Genomic DNA, 19,904 nt, shown 5'->3' on the forward strand with positions numbered 1-19,904 from the left:
ATGGAAACTAACCTAAATTGGAAACTGAAATAAAAATTCAATCTTCCTACTAACTTGACCACACCCTACACTAAGTTAATTCCAAATTTTCCCACGCCTAACTACATCAATACAGCACCTTAATGGAAGTCCTCTCCAAAAGTTTGCAGTCAGCTTCAGATCTAAACCATATTTCCCCATGGCCCCATCCCAAAATGCAAGGCCTTAAAGCTGACCCACCTTGCATTTGCTGACGACTTGATGATCTTCTCCAAAGCTGAGGGCCTCTCCTTGGATACTATCATGCAATGCATCGATCTCTTTTCCTCGATGTCAGGCCTCCAGAATAACCAGGGGAAATCTCTCATCTTCTTGGCAGGGATCTCAGATGATACAAAAGTGCTTTTTATGGAGAAGACTGATTTTGATCTAGGATCTCTTCCTGTCAAGTATCTGGGGTTGCCTCTTGTTCCAACTCGCCTTACTACCCATCACTGCTCTCCCATGCTTGATCTTCAGGAAATGCCTCCAACTGTGGAAAGGAAAGTTGCTATCATTTGCTGGCCGGTTAGAGCTTATCAGATTTGTTCTCCAAGCCTCTTACATCTACTGGTCTGGAATTTTTGGATTGCCTAAGTCCATAATCTCTAAGCTGGAATTCATTTTTGCCTCATTCCTCTGGAAAAAGTGTGAGTCCTCTAGATTTCTCCGCCCGCTCAATTGGGCTGCTATTGTCTTCCCAGAAAGGAAGGAGGCATGGGTCTGAGGCGAATCAAAGATGTCAATTCTGCAGGAATCCTGAAGCTCATTTGGAAAATTGTTGACAAGAAAAAGAGCATTTGGGTAGACTGGGTTTACTCAAATCTCCTCAAGGCTGACTCCTTTTGGAGGGGTGAAAATCTCCTCGAATGCCTCTTGGGTTTGGCGTTAGATCATGTCCTTCAGAGATTTAGCTTCCAGAGCCATCTCCTTCTATATTGGGGATGGATCCACCACATTTCTCTGGCTTGATCCATGGCACCCAATGAGGACTCTCTCTCTGGCTATCAGTGCCCGGTCCATCTATAGTTCTGGACTCCCAAAGCTAGCCATGGTCTCTTCCATTATCTTGTCTGGTGTCTAAGACCCTCCTTCCCCCGGATCAGATCAGCTCGCAGATGCCTGGAACTCTCCGCCCGCTCTCTCCTTCGTCGGCCAAGGAAGGAAGGACACTATTGTTTGGAACCATTCCCAGAATAGTTGTTTTAGTGCCAACGCTGCTTGGGACTCTGTCATAATTCATGGCTTCTCTGCCTTTTGGCACAAACTTGTCTGGTTCAAGCACCATATCCCTAGGCAGAGCTTCACGGCTTGGAGGGTCTTTATGAGATGCCTCCCCACGCAGAGCTTTCTATTACAATGAAGAATCCCTGTCTCGCCAGTTTGCTACCTTTGTGGATCCAACCCTGAAGATATTAACCATCTCTTTTTCGACTGCCCGGTTTCTTCCTCTATTTGGAAAATGGTTCTCTCCAAATGCTGGCCCGGTTAGTAGAAGAATCCTTCATTTCTAGAGGGAGTGGATTTGGATGGATATGACTTTCCAAGGGAAGACCATTTGCAACCTCATGGCCAAGCTCGCTTTCTGTGCAGCCCTCAACCAAATTTGGATGGAGAGAAATCATAGGAAATGGAACTCTAACTCCTGTCCGCTTGGAAAGATTTGGAACTCCATCTTTTTTTATGTAAAAGCTAAGATTTTGAAAGTCCCTTTATCTTGTCCCCCATCCCCTAGAAATTGTCACATTGTTTCTTCCTGGGACCTCCCTCGATATGTGATCAGGAACCCAGATCTCTCTTGAAGTTTGGAGCCTTTGTTTTCCTTTCCCTTCCCCCCCCGGGGGGCTGTAAATTTTTTCCTTCTCTCTTGGTAATGAATTTATTTATTCACCCCCCCCAAATAAAAAAAAATACAGCACCTTAATTTTGTAAGACAGATATCTGTCCCTTAGTAGCCACAATATCAGAAAGGTCATTCTAACCCTCTGTGTCAAGTGTTAGCCCGATTGAATTTGAATTGAGAGATATCTATCCTAGTGCTGATTGGGCTTTTCATTGTTGTGTTTGATCGGCAACACCGAGATGACTTATCATAATGAGGTGGTTTGTTTAGAATCTTTAGATAAAGTTTGCACAAATATATTGAATTATATTATTGGGAAAATGATTTCTGTCCAGGAGGGTGGCCCCTGTGCCAGCACCCCAACCAATGAGAGCGCACATAGGCAAGGTGGTCATTTCTCAACCCCCTTGTGTCTGGGCGCAAGGGCATGCTCCCGGAGAAAAAATGTGTCCCCTACATTATTTTCAGAAGTCTTATCTAGTGACGAATTTTTGTTCAAACATTTTGTGTTTAAGTGATTTAGCCAAGAAGTCTTATCAGCTGATTTGGATGAATACATAGAAAGCCGAAATTTCCTCATACTAGGTGTTTTGTTGTCATAGGGAAGAAAAGAAGTCCTAAAAACATAATTCGCTTTAAAAGTATGCAAAATCATGGTTTTTTTTTTTTTTTTTTGGAGAAAAATTCTTAGAGTGGAGAGAGAGATTTCTTAAAGTTCCAAGACAAGAATCTTATTTTCCCCTCTTGCCAAACAAACACCCAGAATTTTTTTGTTTTCTGAAAACTTTTCTTTCCTTATTCTCTTGCCAAAAAACCATAGCCTTAATAATAAAAAACTTCAGGACCTTCCTCCTTTCAGCACAACCCTCAAAAAGCGTTTTTCAATAAGCCTCTTAGGGAGCAGGGCCCTCTCTGATAAGGAAGGAAACGAAAGCACTTTCAAAGAAGCAAGGGATGAAGGGGATGCAGGCTTTAGCCTGAAATCGATTCACTAAGCTAGATTAAACCTTGAACTACTTGAACTAGAGGAGCGGGACTAGCGAACAAAACCCCTAACTACAAAAGAAAGGCTATTTGAGATCCTTTTTCCAGGCCCAAGTACTCTGATCCTCGATTAAGGAAGACCAAGTTGGAAGGGGAACGAATTCCAAATATCATTAAAATGGGTAATGGAACAGTACAAGGGAAGCAGCCAAAGCTCCACACAAAACAAACGGAAAAGGAGAAAGTGAAAAAATAGATGAAAGCAACAAGCTACAACCTCACAAGGATATAGTGCACCCAAAACATAATCTAAAGTGCACAACACCTTGCTTGGCTAAATCATCTACCGCATCATTTGCTGACCTTGGGAATTTAGACAACCTGATTGAACTGCTCTGATCAATTGGGGCCCAACTAACCTCCACAATCCTTCCAAGGTCATTCTTTCCCCCCAAATCTAGAAACCCTAAAGTTGCTTGAAGAACATCCATCAAAATTATAACAATGAGATTTCTCAACCGGGGTTTGAATCTGTCATCCAAAACTGATCTTCAAATAGGCAGCTCATACGAACATATTCCACTGATCATGGCCTCCAGGAGACTTGCAATCTTATAGTGCGTAGGTGCAAAGAGCTCAGATTTTTTTATACCAACAGAGATATGGCCAACTCTCCTGATGAATTTGCAAGGACCCAAAGTGGAAGTATACAAAGAAATTACAAATGGCAACATACTTCTTTTTTATATAGTAAATTGCATTTATAGTTAGTTTTGGACCATTCATCCCCAGAACCTCTCATCACAAAGGAGAGACGTAACTAGAATGTCTAGGAAAACCACAGTAAATACATCTTCTGCACTAGTTTTGAATATCGGAGTACAGAAGAAAAATAACAGGGGCCATTTGATATACGGTTCAAGCCATTAATTCCTTTTTATTCGTTATTATCTTTATTACCATTACCAACTCAAATGATCAGACCGAATAGTTAAAAAATGAAGAGGATATACAGATTTTTCAAGAAGGGGAATTTACTGAACAAGTTGGTACATAATGAGGTAGCCAACCAAAATAACGGGAAGTATAACTAGATAGAAAAATAACAAGTAATCTTGCAAGCAGTATTCTGGTTTCTGAATAAACATTGTCAAATGCACCACGCCGACCCCATTAAGTTGGGATAGGGCTTTGTTGTATTTTCAAATTCGTCACAGTTTGATGAGACAAACGAACCTGGCTAGTTTCTGAGCATATTTTATTTTCCTGCTAATTTTCTATTTTTTTAAGGATAAATAAGGTGAATAAGAACAGAGGTACCTCTTGTCTTGCCAAATGATCCAAATCCTTAGATGAGCATGGCCAGAGATCCATGAAACTATATCGTGAAACAACATCATGCAAGGAGCCCTCCAATGCTGATGATCCATCATCACCTGTTCTAGAAAGAGCCTCCTTCCTCCTTTGCTCTACCTATACAAAGCAAAATAGAGAGAAAGGTATAAAACCAGGCCTCTAAAACCATATATTGAGGAAAGAATAGTAATAGACCTAGAAATGAAAATTTTATTGATTAAAATATATATATATATATATTTACACAATATTCCTGCTCAGAAGTTCTCTGTATTGTTCTGTACTCTTGTGTAATTTTTTTTTATTGCCAACCAGATACATTATACAGAACAATACAGAGAAGTTCTCTGTATTGTTCTGTTCTCTGTATTTTATATATATATATATATATATATAATGTATCTGGTTGGCAATAAAAAAAAAAAAATTACACAAGAGTACAGAACAATACAGAGAACTTCTCAGCATGAATATTGTGGATAACCACTATCCATTTCTCACCCCTGAAACTCTTTCTGTATACAGAGCCCATCGCATAATAAAAGAGCCAATGACATCAAATAATCTGAGACAATTTCCAGATTTCCACCATATAGCCTCCTATTCCTTTCCTTCCATAAGCCCCAACAAATTCCAAATGGAAGCAGCCTCCACAATCCAGCAGTTCTTGAATTTAAATCTCGATCAGGCAATGCTGTAAAAAGCAATTTCAGTTGGGAGGGAGGAATCCAATCAAAGTAGGATATACCAACAAATTATCTCCACATCAACTGAACACAATCATAGGACAAAAACAGGGACCAATCAAATCCAATTTTAACTGCCCATATGTCATTTATTGCCAGCATAAAACCCCTGTGACTTGAGTGCCTCCATTGTAAGAAGCTCTGTACTCCCAGATTACATCTCTTTCTCTATGAGCAGGCCCAGGAAACAGACCCTTTACGCCATTTTTCTGTAACCTGCAGTCCATTATCCCCATAAAGTGTCTGCAATAGCATTTCAAAGTCACTATTAACCTTCCAGTCCAATAGGTTCCCTCTAAGCACCAATTGCAGTCAAGATTTCCATTACATACTACCAAGTACAGCTGCAATATGACCATTTTTTCCTACCACTAAATCATCCAGTCTTGGAAAGGCTAAAGATAGGGGAACCTCACCAGCCCCATATCATAGTTGTCAAGGCGTCGCTTAGGTGACCGCCTTGGCATCCGCCTTGACAACTAGTGTCGCCTGGGTAGCCTATGCGGGTGTTTTGGCCAACTTGGTCGCCTTATTGGTGCCACCTTGCGTCCCCCTCCAACGGCTTGGTTAGCCTAGATGCCGTAACAACTATGCCTCATACATCCTCCCAAACCTCAGGTGACACCCATTTCTAATGCAAGCAAAGTGCACATAACAAGCTTGTTATAGCCAAAATAATTTTTGGGATTTCTCTGTAGTGGCTTCTTTAATGGGCCTATATTATGGGCAATAGTCAAGAAAAAGAATTTAGAGATTTTGTCTCTATTTTCCATTTCATAGTAGTTCTGGGCCAGCTTGATTCTTATTTAAGTTCCTATTCTAGTTCCCTACAGATGGTAGAATAGTTTAAGCTTATTTTATTTTCAATTTTCTGTTTTAGAGTCCCATGTGAACTAGAAGGTCAAGGTTAAAGTTTCTATCTTTGAATTGTTTTCGAGTGTAATGTATAGGTTTCCAAGGCGATGAGAACTAGGGTGCAGTTTCTGATTTCAAGTGGATGGAATCAAGCAATCACCGAAGGTGATTCTACCAATATAGTCAGGCTGATAGGGAAGGAGGACGAGTCATGGTGTCGTGCACAGCTGACAAGACCCCTTGAGACCTAATAGCCCCGATGGATTTTATCTTTCAAAGGCAGTCTAATTCCAATGATCTTGCTGATGAGTTAGCAATGCAAGGGGTTGTCAGCCTAGACTTTGTATTGGGGAAGACATTCCTTTATACTCAGCAGATAAGATTTTAATTTTTGGGAGCATTTCGTGCCCTTTGAATTGACGCTATCTTTTCTCTTTATACCACTATGTATCACTATGTCCTCTATTTAGAATCATCTGTATTGCTTGAATAAAATTCTGTTGCCATACATATATGGACTGCTTTTCTTTTAAGTCTTGTGATTCATGGGCCATGGGGCATAAGGATAAGATGGACTGCTTACAGCCTATGGTGAAAATTCCTAATGTCACTTTGTGAGGATACCCAGATTTATCTTCTTCCCTCTTCTAGGTTTTTACCAATACTAGTTGTCTGGAATCTGGATCACACATATCAGGTCAGAACCTTTATACACTGTTCCAGCTGCAATAGTCAGTTTTCCCAGCAAGTTTTCTTTACCGTTTTGGTTCTAGTACCAGCAAATTCTTTCTGTTTCTGTTCAAGTCTCACCATATTCTGTTTTCATTTTTCTATTTCTAATTAGTCTATCCATAAACCAAACAGAATCCAGTTTCAAATCCTAGTTTAGGGTTAGGGTTCGATTTCTACACATCTCCCCACATTTGTAGCTAATGAGACACAGAATTTCCATATTCTTCATAATATTCTTCCAAAATCCCACAACATAAAGAATTCTAACATCCTTAAAATTCCAACTCGCACCATCCAACTCCATATCTGCACCCAATAAATAACTGGTGCCCTGTAGTGTAGAACTGAAATAGAATAGTTCGAAAAAGTGCAAGTACTCTTTATTAGTATATTGTTCCATTCCACAATTTCCTTTTCATGGTTCTCCTCATGGCTATAGCTGATATAGCTAATAGCATGAAACACACTAGGTACCTCTGAACTCGCATTTCATTGACAACAATAGATTGACCACCACAAAAAACTGCTGGCAGCCAATTGATCATTACAATTAAGGAAGTCGTTTTCTAGTATTGCATTTAAGTACAGCCTTTTCCCCTTCTCTAATCTCGCACAAATTTGTATTGGTTTTCAACAAATCCCATAAAAAAATTTACAGTGAAACAAACACAGTGTTTAGGGATTTGTTTTCTAATAAGTACATTCTATGAAGCATCACAATTGGTCCTCTAAACAATTTAATTAAGACTTGCACTTTTTTAAACTATTTAATTTCTACGTATATTCATGCTTTGATGTTGTATACATATATAATGCTCTAAAAGAATAACTTTACAGGATGGACTTTATATCACTCCCAAGTCCTTGACTTCCTTTTGAATATTCATTTCTTTTCTTTCCAAAGACCTCAGAACCAGTTCCTGAAGAATTTTCCTTTTTTCTTCCTCCAAATGACTCATAAAACCACAAAATAAATCATGGTTCCACCTTACTTGTCCTAACCTAACGCACATTGAAGCATCCACAATAGTGCATCATATGTCTTGGGGTAGGTCCCAGTAGGCGTACACATGAGCTGTTTCTTCTTCCTGGAAGAACGTAAAACTTCTGTTCGCTAATAAAGACCCCCCCCCAAAAAAAATAAAAAATCTGTGGGCTTTGTTCGCTTATTTTGTCTTGGACTAGGTGACAATAAATGAACTGAGCACCTTCTTCCTGGTAGCACACGAAACAAATGAGCAATACCATGTCTTAGAGTAGGACATTGTAAACAAACAAATGAGCTGTTTCTTCTTCCTGGAAGCTCATAAAACTTCTGTCAGCCAATGAAGTCCCGCATCTTTGGGTTTTTTTTGTTCATTAATTTTCTGGGACTAGATCAAAATAAATTAACAACCGAGCTGTGCCTTCTTTCTGGAAGCAGCATAAAAATCCATGGCCAATGGGACCCCATATGCCTGCTTTTAGGAGGCCTTTACCATTTTCCCTCTATGAAATCCCGGCTTTGATGATGACCCACGTTCTTCTTGCACCATCTTCTGATTGCATAATTAGGTTAAATTTAAAATTGTCCTAGGAGTTGGTAAGAAGATTTTCCAAAAGAGTAGATAACTTGCTTTTGCAAAGTTGTCAAACAATTGATACAATATTTCAATGGCCACCAAAACAAGGGAGGGGGAAAGACAAATGACTAAAAAGGTCAATGATTGGATTCTTTCCCAAAATATGAAGTCAAAAGTTCTATAATAGTTTCTTTCCCTCTTCTTTCAGGTGGGAAATAGCATCACTGGCCACCCAAGTATTGAAACAGCTCTGTAGCATCAACACCAACAGTAACATAGAGATACCAAAAAAAAAACACAAAATCAAGAGAAAATTTTTCAAAAAGGTTGTTTTAACTAATTAATAAAAACCTTGTTGTAAGAAAATATATACAATTGCTAAGAACTTACATAAATAGAGGTGAGATAAGTACTAAATGCAGGTGGTCCAATGATAAACTTTTCACTATGGAAAGAGCACAGCCATCAATGGGATTTACAAGCAAGAAACACACAAAGAACAAAACTAATAAATACCTTTAACATGCTAGCCAGATCTCCATATGTTTGCTCAAATTGGGCAAACCTCTTCCAAACCTAAACAAGAAATAATACCAAAAGAACACGGAAAAACAGAGTAAACAAAAAATAAAATGCATCTAAAACAGTAATGACTGAAGCTGACCTTTTTTTTTTCTTTTTTCTTTTTTCTTTTTTCCGGTGGGGGTGGGGTAGAGGTTCTAAAAAAACGACTAGGCTATAGAATAGAGACTAAAAAAAGTCCGAAATTTATCACATTATTTCCTGTCTATCTTGGGTGAGCAAAGAAATAACAGGGAACCATTTGATAGCACACCAGGGGAGCGGCCTGAGGACAATTGAACTCCATTTGGGTCAGCTATTCCAATTAACGTTGGGTAAAATATTTTAATAAATATACTTGAAAGAGAAATATATATTATATATATCAAAACATCCTTGGTATGTCCTGCCCCAAAAGTCAATGAAATCAATCGATTACTGTGAGCTCCATCAAGGTTAACAAAATGGTCCACACCGAAACCCAAGGGCTGATGATGCATATAATCTAAGTCGAGAAAAAGGAGTCATCCAACATACTACCCAACCAGAATGTAAAGACCTTACCTCTACAGATTCTTCTGGAGGAAGTGAGCTCAAAGCTCGCTCAAATAAGGCACGGATATTTCTATCATCATTTAAGCGGCACAAGAAATCTGCATATCTGTAATTTCATGTCGGCACAGAGTTATCACATATATGCAACAAGGCCATATTGTATATGGTTAACCAGTTATCTTCAGAATAATGCAGAAACACGAAATATACTTACTCAAGAATGTAGCCAGGTTCATGCATAAATCTCTTCAATCCTGCTTCGAAAACATTGTGTGCAACCTGCACATTAAATAATCCCAATGGTGATCATTTTGAAGCTTTTAGTTATCATAACTAACAGAATAAACAGTAGTTATATAACTTCAAATAATACCATGAAACGAAAATAGGTAATTACTCAGTGAGCACACCAAGAGTCGACGATGTAGATGTATAATGTATTTCATCTACTAATGACATAATTTTAGTTCAATGTGTAGTTACAACTAAGGATTTGAGTATCGGTACCGGTCACCGTATAGGGTCGGGTAATTTTAAGAGACTTATTGGAGATACGCAAAGAAATGGACAAGATACACATGGAAATACACTTTTGCACTAAAAAAAAAAAAAAGTATAAACAAGCATTATATAACATCTATCATGCACAAACACTAAAATGGAGAACACCATATTGAGAAAAGTGAATTCAATTGAAATTGTTATAAAGAATGAGGTTTCTTACATGTAGTAATAATCTATTATTGACTTTATGAGAAATTTAAAAAATCTATGAACAAATTGATGCAATAATTCATGTTTGATGCAATGTTTTAGTTTGCTTTACCTAAATCTACTCAAACATGGCAAAAAACAGAAGTAAAACAAAGTTATGCGAAAAATATTCAGGTTTTTTCAACTTACATGTTATGTGCTATGTTTAGCTTCAATGGATAGTTTTTTTATGCTTTAATCCTCTAAATATCAGTTTGATTGTAGATTTTAAATCATATTCGATGAATGATTTAAAGCCCCAAGTCCAAGAAACGAAAGGGAGATCAATTGTGCAGTTGTGCTTCAAATTTTGGAAACTTAAGTACCGCCAATGAGAAGTATAGGTTTTGTTTCGAAAGTTAAAATGGGTTCTCTAGTACATATGTTAAGTATCAGTACATATCAATGCGTATGTATCGATGTGTATCGCTGGTGTATTGGTGTGTATCGTATCGATACATTAGGATACACTTCATTTTCTTTAAATAGTGTATGGTAATGGATGATACAGACCGATACTTAAAACCATAGTTACAAATGCAACCACAAAGGGAATCTTTGGGATTAAAAAAAAATTTAAAGGTAAAAAATAGAATATTCATGAAACAAAATTTAGTAAGAACTAAGAAGATGTATTTATGATTTGCTGGGAGTGCCTCTCTACTCCAACTGCCAGAATTCAACAAGACTAATTATATGTGAGATGTGACTTAGTTAGAAGATACAGGCCAATATAGAGAGGAGTTGGAACAATTTTCATGTTGTTAAGACCAAAAATTTGAAATAAGCCATTGCTAAGGCCTGAAACCGATATTTTCCAATCAATGTAACCATGTAAACATGAGGTAATTTATGATAAACATTGAAAATCATGGTATCATGTATCAATACGTATCGGACGTATCGGTTTGACACATATCGAGATTGGCCATGTCCATTTGATACAGAACCAATAAGGACCACATGATGCTGATACAGGCCAATATGGTACTGATACAGATAGATACAGCAGCACCAATATACTCGATACAAAGGCTGACAAAACCCAAAAATCTCAGCTTTTTAAAGAAAACTTCTTCCTACTTTATTTATTTATTTATTTGTTGCCAACACCAAAGTGGATCCTGTTGCTAGAAGGGCTCCTTGGTTGCCTTGACATTTCTGCCCCCTCCAATGCCTTGGGTCACTGAAACCATAGTTGTCAAAAGTGTATGTCACCTAGGCATCGGCGACAAGGCTTTTCTTGGGGACCTACGAACGAAGTTATCTCTATGCTCATTGACATCTACGACTGCTATATATGTTCAAGACTGGTTCTGCTATTAATATCTATTCTTGTTGATCCAAGCTGGAGCCTTCTGATATATATATATATATAGAGAGAGAGAGAGAGAGTGCGAGAAGTCTAATTTGAGTCATAGTCTAAGTTGGTCGTCGTTATTTACTTTAGTTAGTCTTTGGTTGTAATTAGACTCTTACTGATTTCCTACTAAGAGTTGGTTGCTTGATTAAGATAAGGGAGAGGCTGACCATGATACAGGCATTCTATTCCGCTCCTATTGTGTTCACCCACTCTCCTCTTCTCAATCTCTATCGTGCTCTTCTCCATCTTCTTCATAGAATCTGGTTTATTGTATTTGATTTTGTCACACTCAGTTTTAGTGATACCGGTTCTGCCAGTCAGTTCTATTTTGACTCTTTTGGAACTGCATTTACATTACTCACTTATGGCATTCTACTCACAGACCAACAAGAGCATTTGAAGAATATTTTATGTGAATTAAAGAAATCAACATCTCAGTTTTGTACATTTCAGTAAAAACAAAAATTTTTTAATACAATTGTTGAAACATAGATAATTAAGGAAATTTATGTGATAAAATATAGTACATCATATCATATAATGGTTTTATTGTCGTAAGTGAATGTGTGAGATATGTGTCTTATATTTGTGTATAACTTATATTGGTCGAAAGACTTAGAGCCTACAGAATACACTATTACATGGCTTCAAAACCAAAAAACCTTTCTGTATTGTTTTCTACAGTTTCAATATCCTTGGTGAATATTTATGTGCCAATGCAAGCATCCCCTAAAGTTTCTTTGCAAATATTAAAGCCACATGTTCCTACATTTTGAGTGAATTTCGCACATTTTAATGAATTATTTTGGTTTCAACCACATGGGAAATGGGCTGTTCTATCTAAATTTGAAACCTTGTCCCTTAATCAGCAAGTTGCATCTTGCTAACAGCATATCACTCCTCCATTGTTCTCAATAGCACGCTCCATCAATGTTTCAGTTTCCTTTATTTTCTTTCCTATGTCAACTCATTCATCTAATGAATTACACTAGCATACACCATACCACTGTTAGATTGGTCTGTAGTGTCACTGTAAAATTATATAGCAGTATCAGTACAATTTTTCTAAAACGCAATAGCTACCACTAAAAAATAGTGCATTCTTGTTACATACTTTGATATTAAGCCTTCAAAGGACAAGACATCCAATTGAAACTACCAACCTTTGAATCTTTGTCAAGACAAAATGCCATCATTGCATAAGCAACATAGACATGATATGTGCAGTTTGGAGATTTGCGGGCATCTAAGAAGTACTTGCGAGCTGCTTCAACACCTTCAGTTCTTCTTAAAAAGCGAATAAACTGCAGAACCAACAGCATTCTCCAAGGAGATAAGCAATTACAAACTCGAAATTGTAAGTGAACTTGGATTTTAAAGCACAACAATGTCTGACATAGTGACATCTCACACCAAAGGTCGAGAACAAAGTCTTGACTGCAATGAGAGGAGTGCAACCTCGAGCAAACTATATTGACCTACCAATCGTAAGATGAAATTTCCAGATCCCAATCAAGATGGAAAAACCAATTTAATGAGTAATACATAGTGGACTGCCGACTGCCAGTTCATTGGCTTGTTCTCATTTCTTAGCAGTGCATCAACCGATCCAACCAGAATCAGATCAAGATTGACCGGGAAGATCCATGATCTAATCCTGATCTTAATTCTTGAAATCAAGAATATAAACATTAAGGACACTCATACTCTCATGGTGCCTTCTATCCACATTCAGTACTTGACAGACTTTCTCCACCATGATCCAGTTTAAACTTGTCAACAGTAATTACCCACAGGCAAAATACCCACTGTCAAACAGAAAATGTTGCTTACTTGTATGTGTGCCAATGCTGTTGCATTGACAGCATTACTCAAGAGGCTCTCATATATTTTCTTTGCAGGCTGCATCACAACCAAACATCAATGAGTTTACAATAGCAAAGTACAATATAAAGCAGGAATATGTATGTGTGTATATATATATATATATATATCACACTTTGCACCTGAATTGCTCCATGAGTTTCTTCCAGCTCCGCAAAAGCAAACCTTAGCACCTCAGAATCTAGAATAAAGAAGGGGTAAGAAACAAGTAACTTTTGCGGTTTGCCCTTACCAGTGGCAGGGAATGGTCCAACTCAACTGCTTTGCATCAACAAGGAATAATAAGACTTGACTCCTCTTAAATAAAAGTGTTATTCTTAAAAATGGCCCGATAAAACATGTGAGTGAAAATTAATAGAAGAATGAAATGATTAGAAGTAGTCAAATGGGGGGAAGGAAGAAGAAACAAGAATACCAGGAAGAGCCTTCAAAGCCCGCTGAAACACTTTGATTGCAGAATCTAGAGAACTACTTTTCGCATGCCATGTAGCATAGTCATACCATATGTCAGGATAATGATATAAATACATAAGACACTGCACAACAACAGATAAAGTTGTAAGCAAACCATGACTAAAGCTCTGCACAACAACAGACAGCAACAAGTACCACAAAGAAAAACTCCAAGACACATTTGTAAGAACAAAACAAGAAAGACAACTTGGTTTCATTCCAGTAAAATTTAAAGCAGATATTAGTGGGAATGTTCATAGACCATAAGGACATAAATAAAAGATCTGCATTAAGTGTGCTTGAATACACCAGAATAGATCAGAGAGATAGAGAAACCTGCTTCAACAAACAACTACAACTCTGCCTTATCCCAACTAAATTGATTGGCTGCATGGATCCTATTTCTCCAATCCGCTCTAATCAATAGAGAAACCTGCTTCGAGTTAGCCAAATGAAATTCTATTTCTTCTCATGTGCATCCACCTCATATCACAACAAATTCCCAACAGTTTTCTCTAGCTTTCAGCTTTCCTAAAGACCTAAATGCAAAACTGGAGCTAGAAGGATAGACACAAGCACAACAGAAAACTATTTTGTATGACATGAGCCACCCTCCCAAAAACAAGTACCTAGGCTTCCACCATCTCAACATTGTCTCCACTCTCTTAATAGGTGGGTCAAGAATAGTGGAAACCTTGGATTTGCCCTTGGAAACTGATGCAGATCATAGAGAGGAAGGTGGATCTGGCTCATCATTGAACCAACTTTTACTCAAACCAAGCCATGTGATTAGGATTATTTTGTAATTTTTTATATGGATATCTTCTCCCAGAATGTCCCAATAATTATGAAAGAACATTGCAGGGTAACCAACAGGACCTGATACTTTCCGTCCTCCTATTTGAAAGGCCACCTGTCTGTTTTGAAAAGCCAAGGCGACTTCTGCTAAGTTTTAGATAGGTTGATTTCATTGTTTGAGGTAAGTCACCAAGTTTACTACAGTTTCTATTTTTAGATAGAGTTAGGAATATTCTTTTTTGTCTACATATTGGATGTTACCCAATGAAATACACAGAGTTGAATAATGAGTTGAAATTTGAAACTTACCTCAAGGCTGTGAGTTGCATGTGACTAGGTTCTTCGATCCCTATTCCCTACCTCTCTCTCTCCCTTCTTATTACCTCTCTTCCTTTCTTCTTCCTAATCCATCGTACTGGCTCTTTTCCCCTTTCCTGTATCTGCGGTACTTGCTGGTTTAAGAAGGCTACTAGAACCCCATCGATCTCTCTCTCTCTCACACCTCTACTCCTTTCTTACTAAGGTTTTGGAAGAGAGTTCCCCCAGCCTAGGAGACCCTAGCCCTAAGTCGTTGGTTGCTGAAATCCTTTTAGCTGACAGATAATCTGAAACCCATCTGTGATTGGGTATCGATCTCTCTCACCTCTTCCCTTTTCTTACATATGTTATTGGACCCCACATATAATGTCATTCTTGTGTCAAAATTGATGAAGAACTTTCACTAAATCAGGCCAGTTGTGCTTGCAGACTTTTGACTTTTCATAACCTTCAGTCACAAACTTGGAAAGACTTCTTCTTCTTCCAACATTCATTGCAAACTTACTCTGTATTTTCTTCAGATAATAATTTCAGCCAAAAGAAGCCCAAGAAGATCTTGCCACATTATTGAATAGGTTAAGTTTTGCATAAATATTTAAAGCTTAATGTCAATAGGTTCTACACATACAATACAAGCTCATTCTCAACCCTTAAGTGACCAATGTGATTTTACATTCATCACTTCATCCTAAAATCAGCAACTTGGTAGAACAAATTTGCAAATTGGTGGCAGAACCTTCTAATTTACCGCCCAATTTAATGCAAGTTCGAAAAAAACCAAATACTTCTGCAATCATAATACATCCCCCTATTAACAACCCTAGACAAATCTTTCTTTATCATTGACTTTATCCATCTCCTCCAGTTGTAAACATGATTTCTTTCTCGACAATCAATCACTCTTGTAACATGAAAGCAGGAACCTACTTCTTCTGCCCTCTCAGACAATCAATCTCTTGTAACTTGGATGCAAAACCTACTTCTTCTGCCCAACAAATCACAATTTTTGTTTAACTTCCAATAGACAACAACTTTGCGGATGGAAAATCAGTAAGACATACCGGTACAGTACATAATAATATAGCCCTGCTAAAAGGGATCAGCACACCACGTATTACCTCAAATCCAATACAGATGATTAGCACTGATTCAAAAGCCACAAACTAACCACCTTTTTTGCCAGCTCATAACCTTTTAGGGCATCTTGGTTGCCACGAGAAATCAATGTTCAAGTGGGAAGACAACTTCCAAACAAGCTTCATGAACTGCACATAACACCATGGTTCCTCCATCAATTCTGTCACCAATTTAATGATATTCACCAAGTCACTTCCACTGTTGCACTATAAGCCACAATTTTAGTATCTAGTAAATGGCCACTCTATGTCTCACAGCATAATTACAAACATATCTTCCTTCTCATTCACAAACAACCTTAGTTAATGTAAACCCAAGTACCCAACCCAGCAAAGCACCAAGTCACAATATAGCATAGGCCCCCAGTAAAGACTAAGACACAGAAACATCACCAAAGAACCAAACTAGATAATAACTAAGTCATAAAACATTAACTCTCCGCCATAGTTGTCAAGGAGTCGCCTAAACGACGACTAGGCGTCCAGGCGGTTTGCCTGGGGCCTAGGCGACAGCCGCCTTGTTGCACTGCATGTCGCCTTGTGTTTCGGCACTTATTTATGCCAAATATCATTCACTTAAGATATTATTCATAAATAAGCAAATACCCCCTATATGAATCCAATAAAAATAGTTTAAAAATCAAATTCCAAAAGGATAAAAAGTCAACCCCCTAGTCTAAGAACAAAAACTGGACTTTGGTTATAGGGACGATTTTCAACTTTTAAATGCTGGGGTTTTTCTTAATTATGAAAATTTTATAAATTCTATCATGTTAAAACATTGCTAAAAATCAAAAATCCGGTAAAATAATATTTTGTTTTGATATTCATAAAATTATTTTCATTTAGGCGATTTTAACAGTATTCGCGCACTTAAAAATAAGTTTGACTAAAGCATAACTTTGTCATTGCAACTCAGATTTAAGTAATCTTAAATTTGTTAGAAAGTTGGTTTTATGTTATAAGTTATAACTAATACAAAAAGTCTCATGTAAAAATAAAATCATTTGACCAGTCAAACTTATTATAGAATAAGAGCATTTCTCTAAATGTTGATTTTTTATAACTTAATATGACCTAATGTTAATTTTTTATGATTTGACGTGGCTAAATGTTGATTTTTAATGGCTTGATGTGGCTTAATCTTGATTTTTTATGATACAAGGTATATATAACTTACTAAATAATGTTAGAAAATAGGAAAAATAAAAAATAACACTTGTTCGCCTTGTTCTCCTTAAGGCGGGCGCCTTCTCGCCTAAGCGCTTAGACAACCCTCCACCGCCTTGGTTCCCCTTGGCGCCGTGACAACTATGCTCCCCACCTAAAGACAACAAACCAAACTGTCCGTAAAGTAACTGGCTAACTGAAACGCCTTATATTGACCCAAGAATTTTAGTAAAGTTGAAAATACCAAAATAAATTCAAATTCTTCTTGATCATTACTTCAACCTTACTAAACTTTGCTCAATAATGTCCAAACGGTATAGAAAATTTTCTTCATTGTTTATAGGTCAGAGTAAATGACACAGGAAAAACCAAAAGCAACTGTCACCTGCTCATAAGTAAAGGCAATTCGTCTATTGGAGGACGCACTGTCTATCCTTTGGGGATTCCCTCTGAAAAGCACGAAGACGTAATGAGTAAAAAGCTAGATAATTACAACTTACAGGTAAACTTCATAACTATAAATGTGATATCTGAAGCAATCCATCGACTCTAAAAGAAAAGGACACGATCGTGCCTTTCAAGTTTCAACCGTTAGATAGGGGTGGGGGGGCAGACTTGTAACATGTCCCCCTCACCCAATGGTTCAAGGCACGATCGTGTACGTACACAGCGTGCATAAAACCTTTTGCCAAAAGAAAATAAGTTGCATAATGTGAATAAAGAAAAGATACTGGGTTTTCATGTCTTAACATCACTCTTCGTTTTCCATTTCCTTTTTTTGGGGTAACATATTAATTAAATGCAATGATCATGAATATAAAAACTTACTATACATGTAGTAAGGGAAGAGATGCAAGACTAGCAAGCTACTCACACGCTACTAAACAAAAATCCATACTTTTGATGAAGGATCCTAAAAAATAGGGAATTACATTGCATTTGGTATAAATGCTAATTTTCTGGAGCGATTCGCGTTGGAAGAAATTTGATTCTTGGACACAACTCATACAATAATACAATGCAACTATAAATGATCCCAACAAAACATGCAGAAGTTATTCTTCGACACAAAGAAAACAACCCCTAAAGGGCAGAAAGTTAAAGAATTTTTTTAAAGAATCAAATTTAGCAAAATGCAACTTTGCATAGAATCACTCCAGAGAACCAAATCTGACTCAATATTCACTTCGTAGAATAAATTACAAATGGGCCCTCAGAAAATATGAGGATTAGTATTTTGATGTAAAGGTTTACGGAGGAGCAGGATTGAGTTGAGGAGTAAAAGGGTTAATTATCAGAAGCAAGGATAAGAATTTTGATCTCGAGGCAGGTTTCGACCCAGCTCAAAACCGAAATATGGGTTGAAAACCAGGTACTTTTGGGGTAAAATTCGACATGTCATGGGCTGGTCAAAACTGGTCAATACTACCGAAACTGGTCGTATCCAAAACTTATCAAAATTGGTCACAACTGATCGAAGCTACCGAAATGTGCGATTATCATTGAAACCAGCAACATTATCAATTCGACCCATGGTTCTGTTTCAATCATGCTCAAAACAGGGAAATTACGGACGAAAGTCGGCCAAGATTTAGAACTATGATCAGAAGGAATATTTACTACAGATCAAGGGAAACTCAGAACTAGCTAGAACACAAAGTTAGGAAATTAGGCTTTTGATTTAATAGGGCATAGTTGATGGAATCTATTTGTATTAACTATTAAGTAGCACGTGATCATAAGGGCTTCAGGGAAAAGAAGAAGAGGAAAAACAGTCTTTAAGGCAATCACACTTCAAGTTGATAGATTGTAACTCACTGGAAGATTAATGAAATTCGATCCATGAAATCCAACAGTTGAAATGCAGTAATGCACGAGTACTAATAAACTTTAGCACTCTTAACTAAACCATGACACAAAGCTAAAAATCAACCCCTAGTGATGCTCTGCCACTATTATAGCCACAACTTTCCAAATCAAACTAAGATTTGCAAGGTCTTCAATCTTCATCATCTTGGTCAAAAGCATAAATGTCAAGCCGTTGCCTAGGCAGCACATGTTTTTCAATCCCCTAGGTGTGCTTCAACTTTAATGTGCGAAAGGCACCTGGCTTGGTTGCCTAGGCATCACCTTGGACTCATTGTCCAACTGACCTGGGTAAATGACTTGTTTGTTGGGCAGATAGTTCTGTTATTTCTTATGTCATATTAAAGTGATTCTGTTTTACTGTTTCTTTGGCTTGTGTACAGAGTTTTGATACATTGATATGCATGGAATGTGAGGGGGGCGAAAAGACCAAAAGAACTCACAAGGAGGAGAAATTAAAGGACTGCTTCCATTGTGCAGCCTTATTGAAGCATAAAGGACTGCTTTCATTGTGGGTTTCGTTGCACATCAGTGAAGGTTAGATTCCAGAGTAGAGGTGATCGATTCCCCTGTAATGAACAGAGTTTCAACTTTTGATGTGCTCCCAAAAAGAGGCTTAAATTAGAAGGTAGTGTGTAAAAGTGAAGTACGTCTACCCAACTCATTTCTTCAATCTGAACTTGCAAAAGTCTATTTGGAAATATTATGTGGGTATGTTTAATTATGACTAGGAAGGACTGCTACCACTGAAGGCTATTTTGCGACACTGACAAAACTATCCCTCCATCCAAGGTTCTAGGTTTCAGTTACGACCTATCCAAAACCGAAACTTAACCAAACCTTTCCAGGTTTTGACCAAAACCTCTTTCTCTAGGAAAATCAAAACCTAGGTTTCAAGGGCTAGAAATTTTGTTTTTTTACCCCACCCCACCTTTTTTTTTTTTTTTTCGG

At 37.6% G+C, this 19,904-nt stretch overlaps 1 protein-coding gene across 3 annotated transcripts in view; it reads right to left on the reverse strand.

Annotated features, from left to right (window-relative positions):
- LOC122060327 (cleavage stimulation factor subunit 77) overlaps window positions 1-19,904 on the reverse strand; it is a 62,500-nt gene that overhangs the window by 30,624 nt on the left and 11,972 nt on the right. For all 3 annotated transcript variants that reach the window (XM_042623466.1, XM_042623465.1, XM_042623464.1), the window contains exons 10-18: window positions 17,473-17,536; window positions 13,628-13,748; window positions 13,335-13,393; window positions 13,162-13,230; window positions 12,492-12,632; window positions 9,427-9,491; window positions 9,222-9,318; window positions 8,613-8,672; window positions 4,166-4,318 (exon numbers count right to left, since the gene is read on the reverse strand). In XM_042623466.1, coding sequence (XP_042479400.1) covers window positions 4,166-4,318; window positions 8,613-8,672; window positions 9,222-9,318; window positions 9,427-9,491; window positions 12,492-12,632; window positions 13,162-13,230; window positions 13,335-13,393; window positions 13,628-13,748; window positions 17,473-17,536 — 829 coding nt within the window. The remainder of the gene's footprint in view (window positions 1-4,165; window positions 4,319-8,612; window positions 8,673-9,221; window positions 9,319-9,426; window positions 9,492-12,491; window positions 12,633-13,161; window positions 13,231-13,334; window positions 13,394-13,627; window positions 13,749-17,472; window positions 17,537-19,904) is intronic.

Source organism: Macadamia integrifolia, chromosome 2, assembly GCF_013358625.1.
Source record: "Macadamia integrifolia cultivar HAES 741 chromosome 2, SCU_Mint_v3, whole genome shotgun sequence".
In the NCBI taxonomy this organism is placed as follows: domain Eukaryota; kingdom Viridiplantae; phylum Streptophyta; class Magnoliopsida; order Proteales; family Proteaceae; genus Macadamia; species Macadamia integrifolia.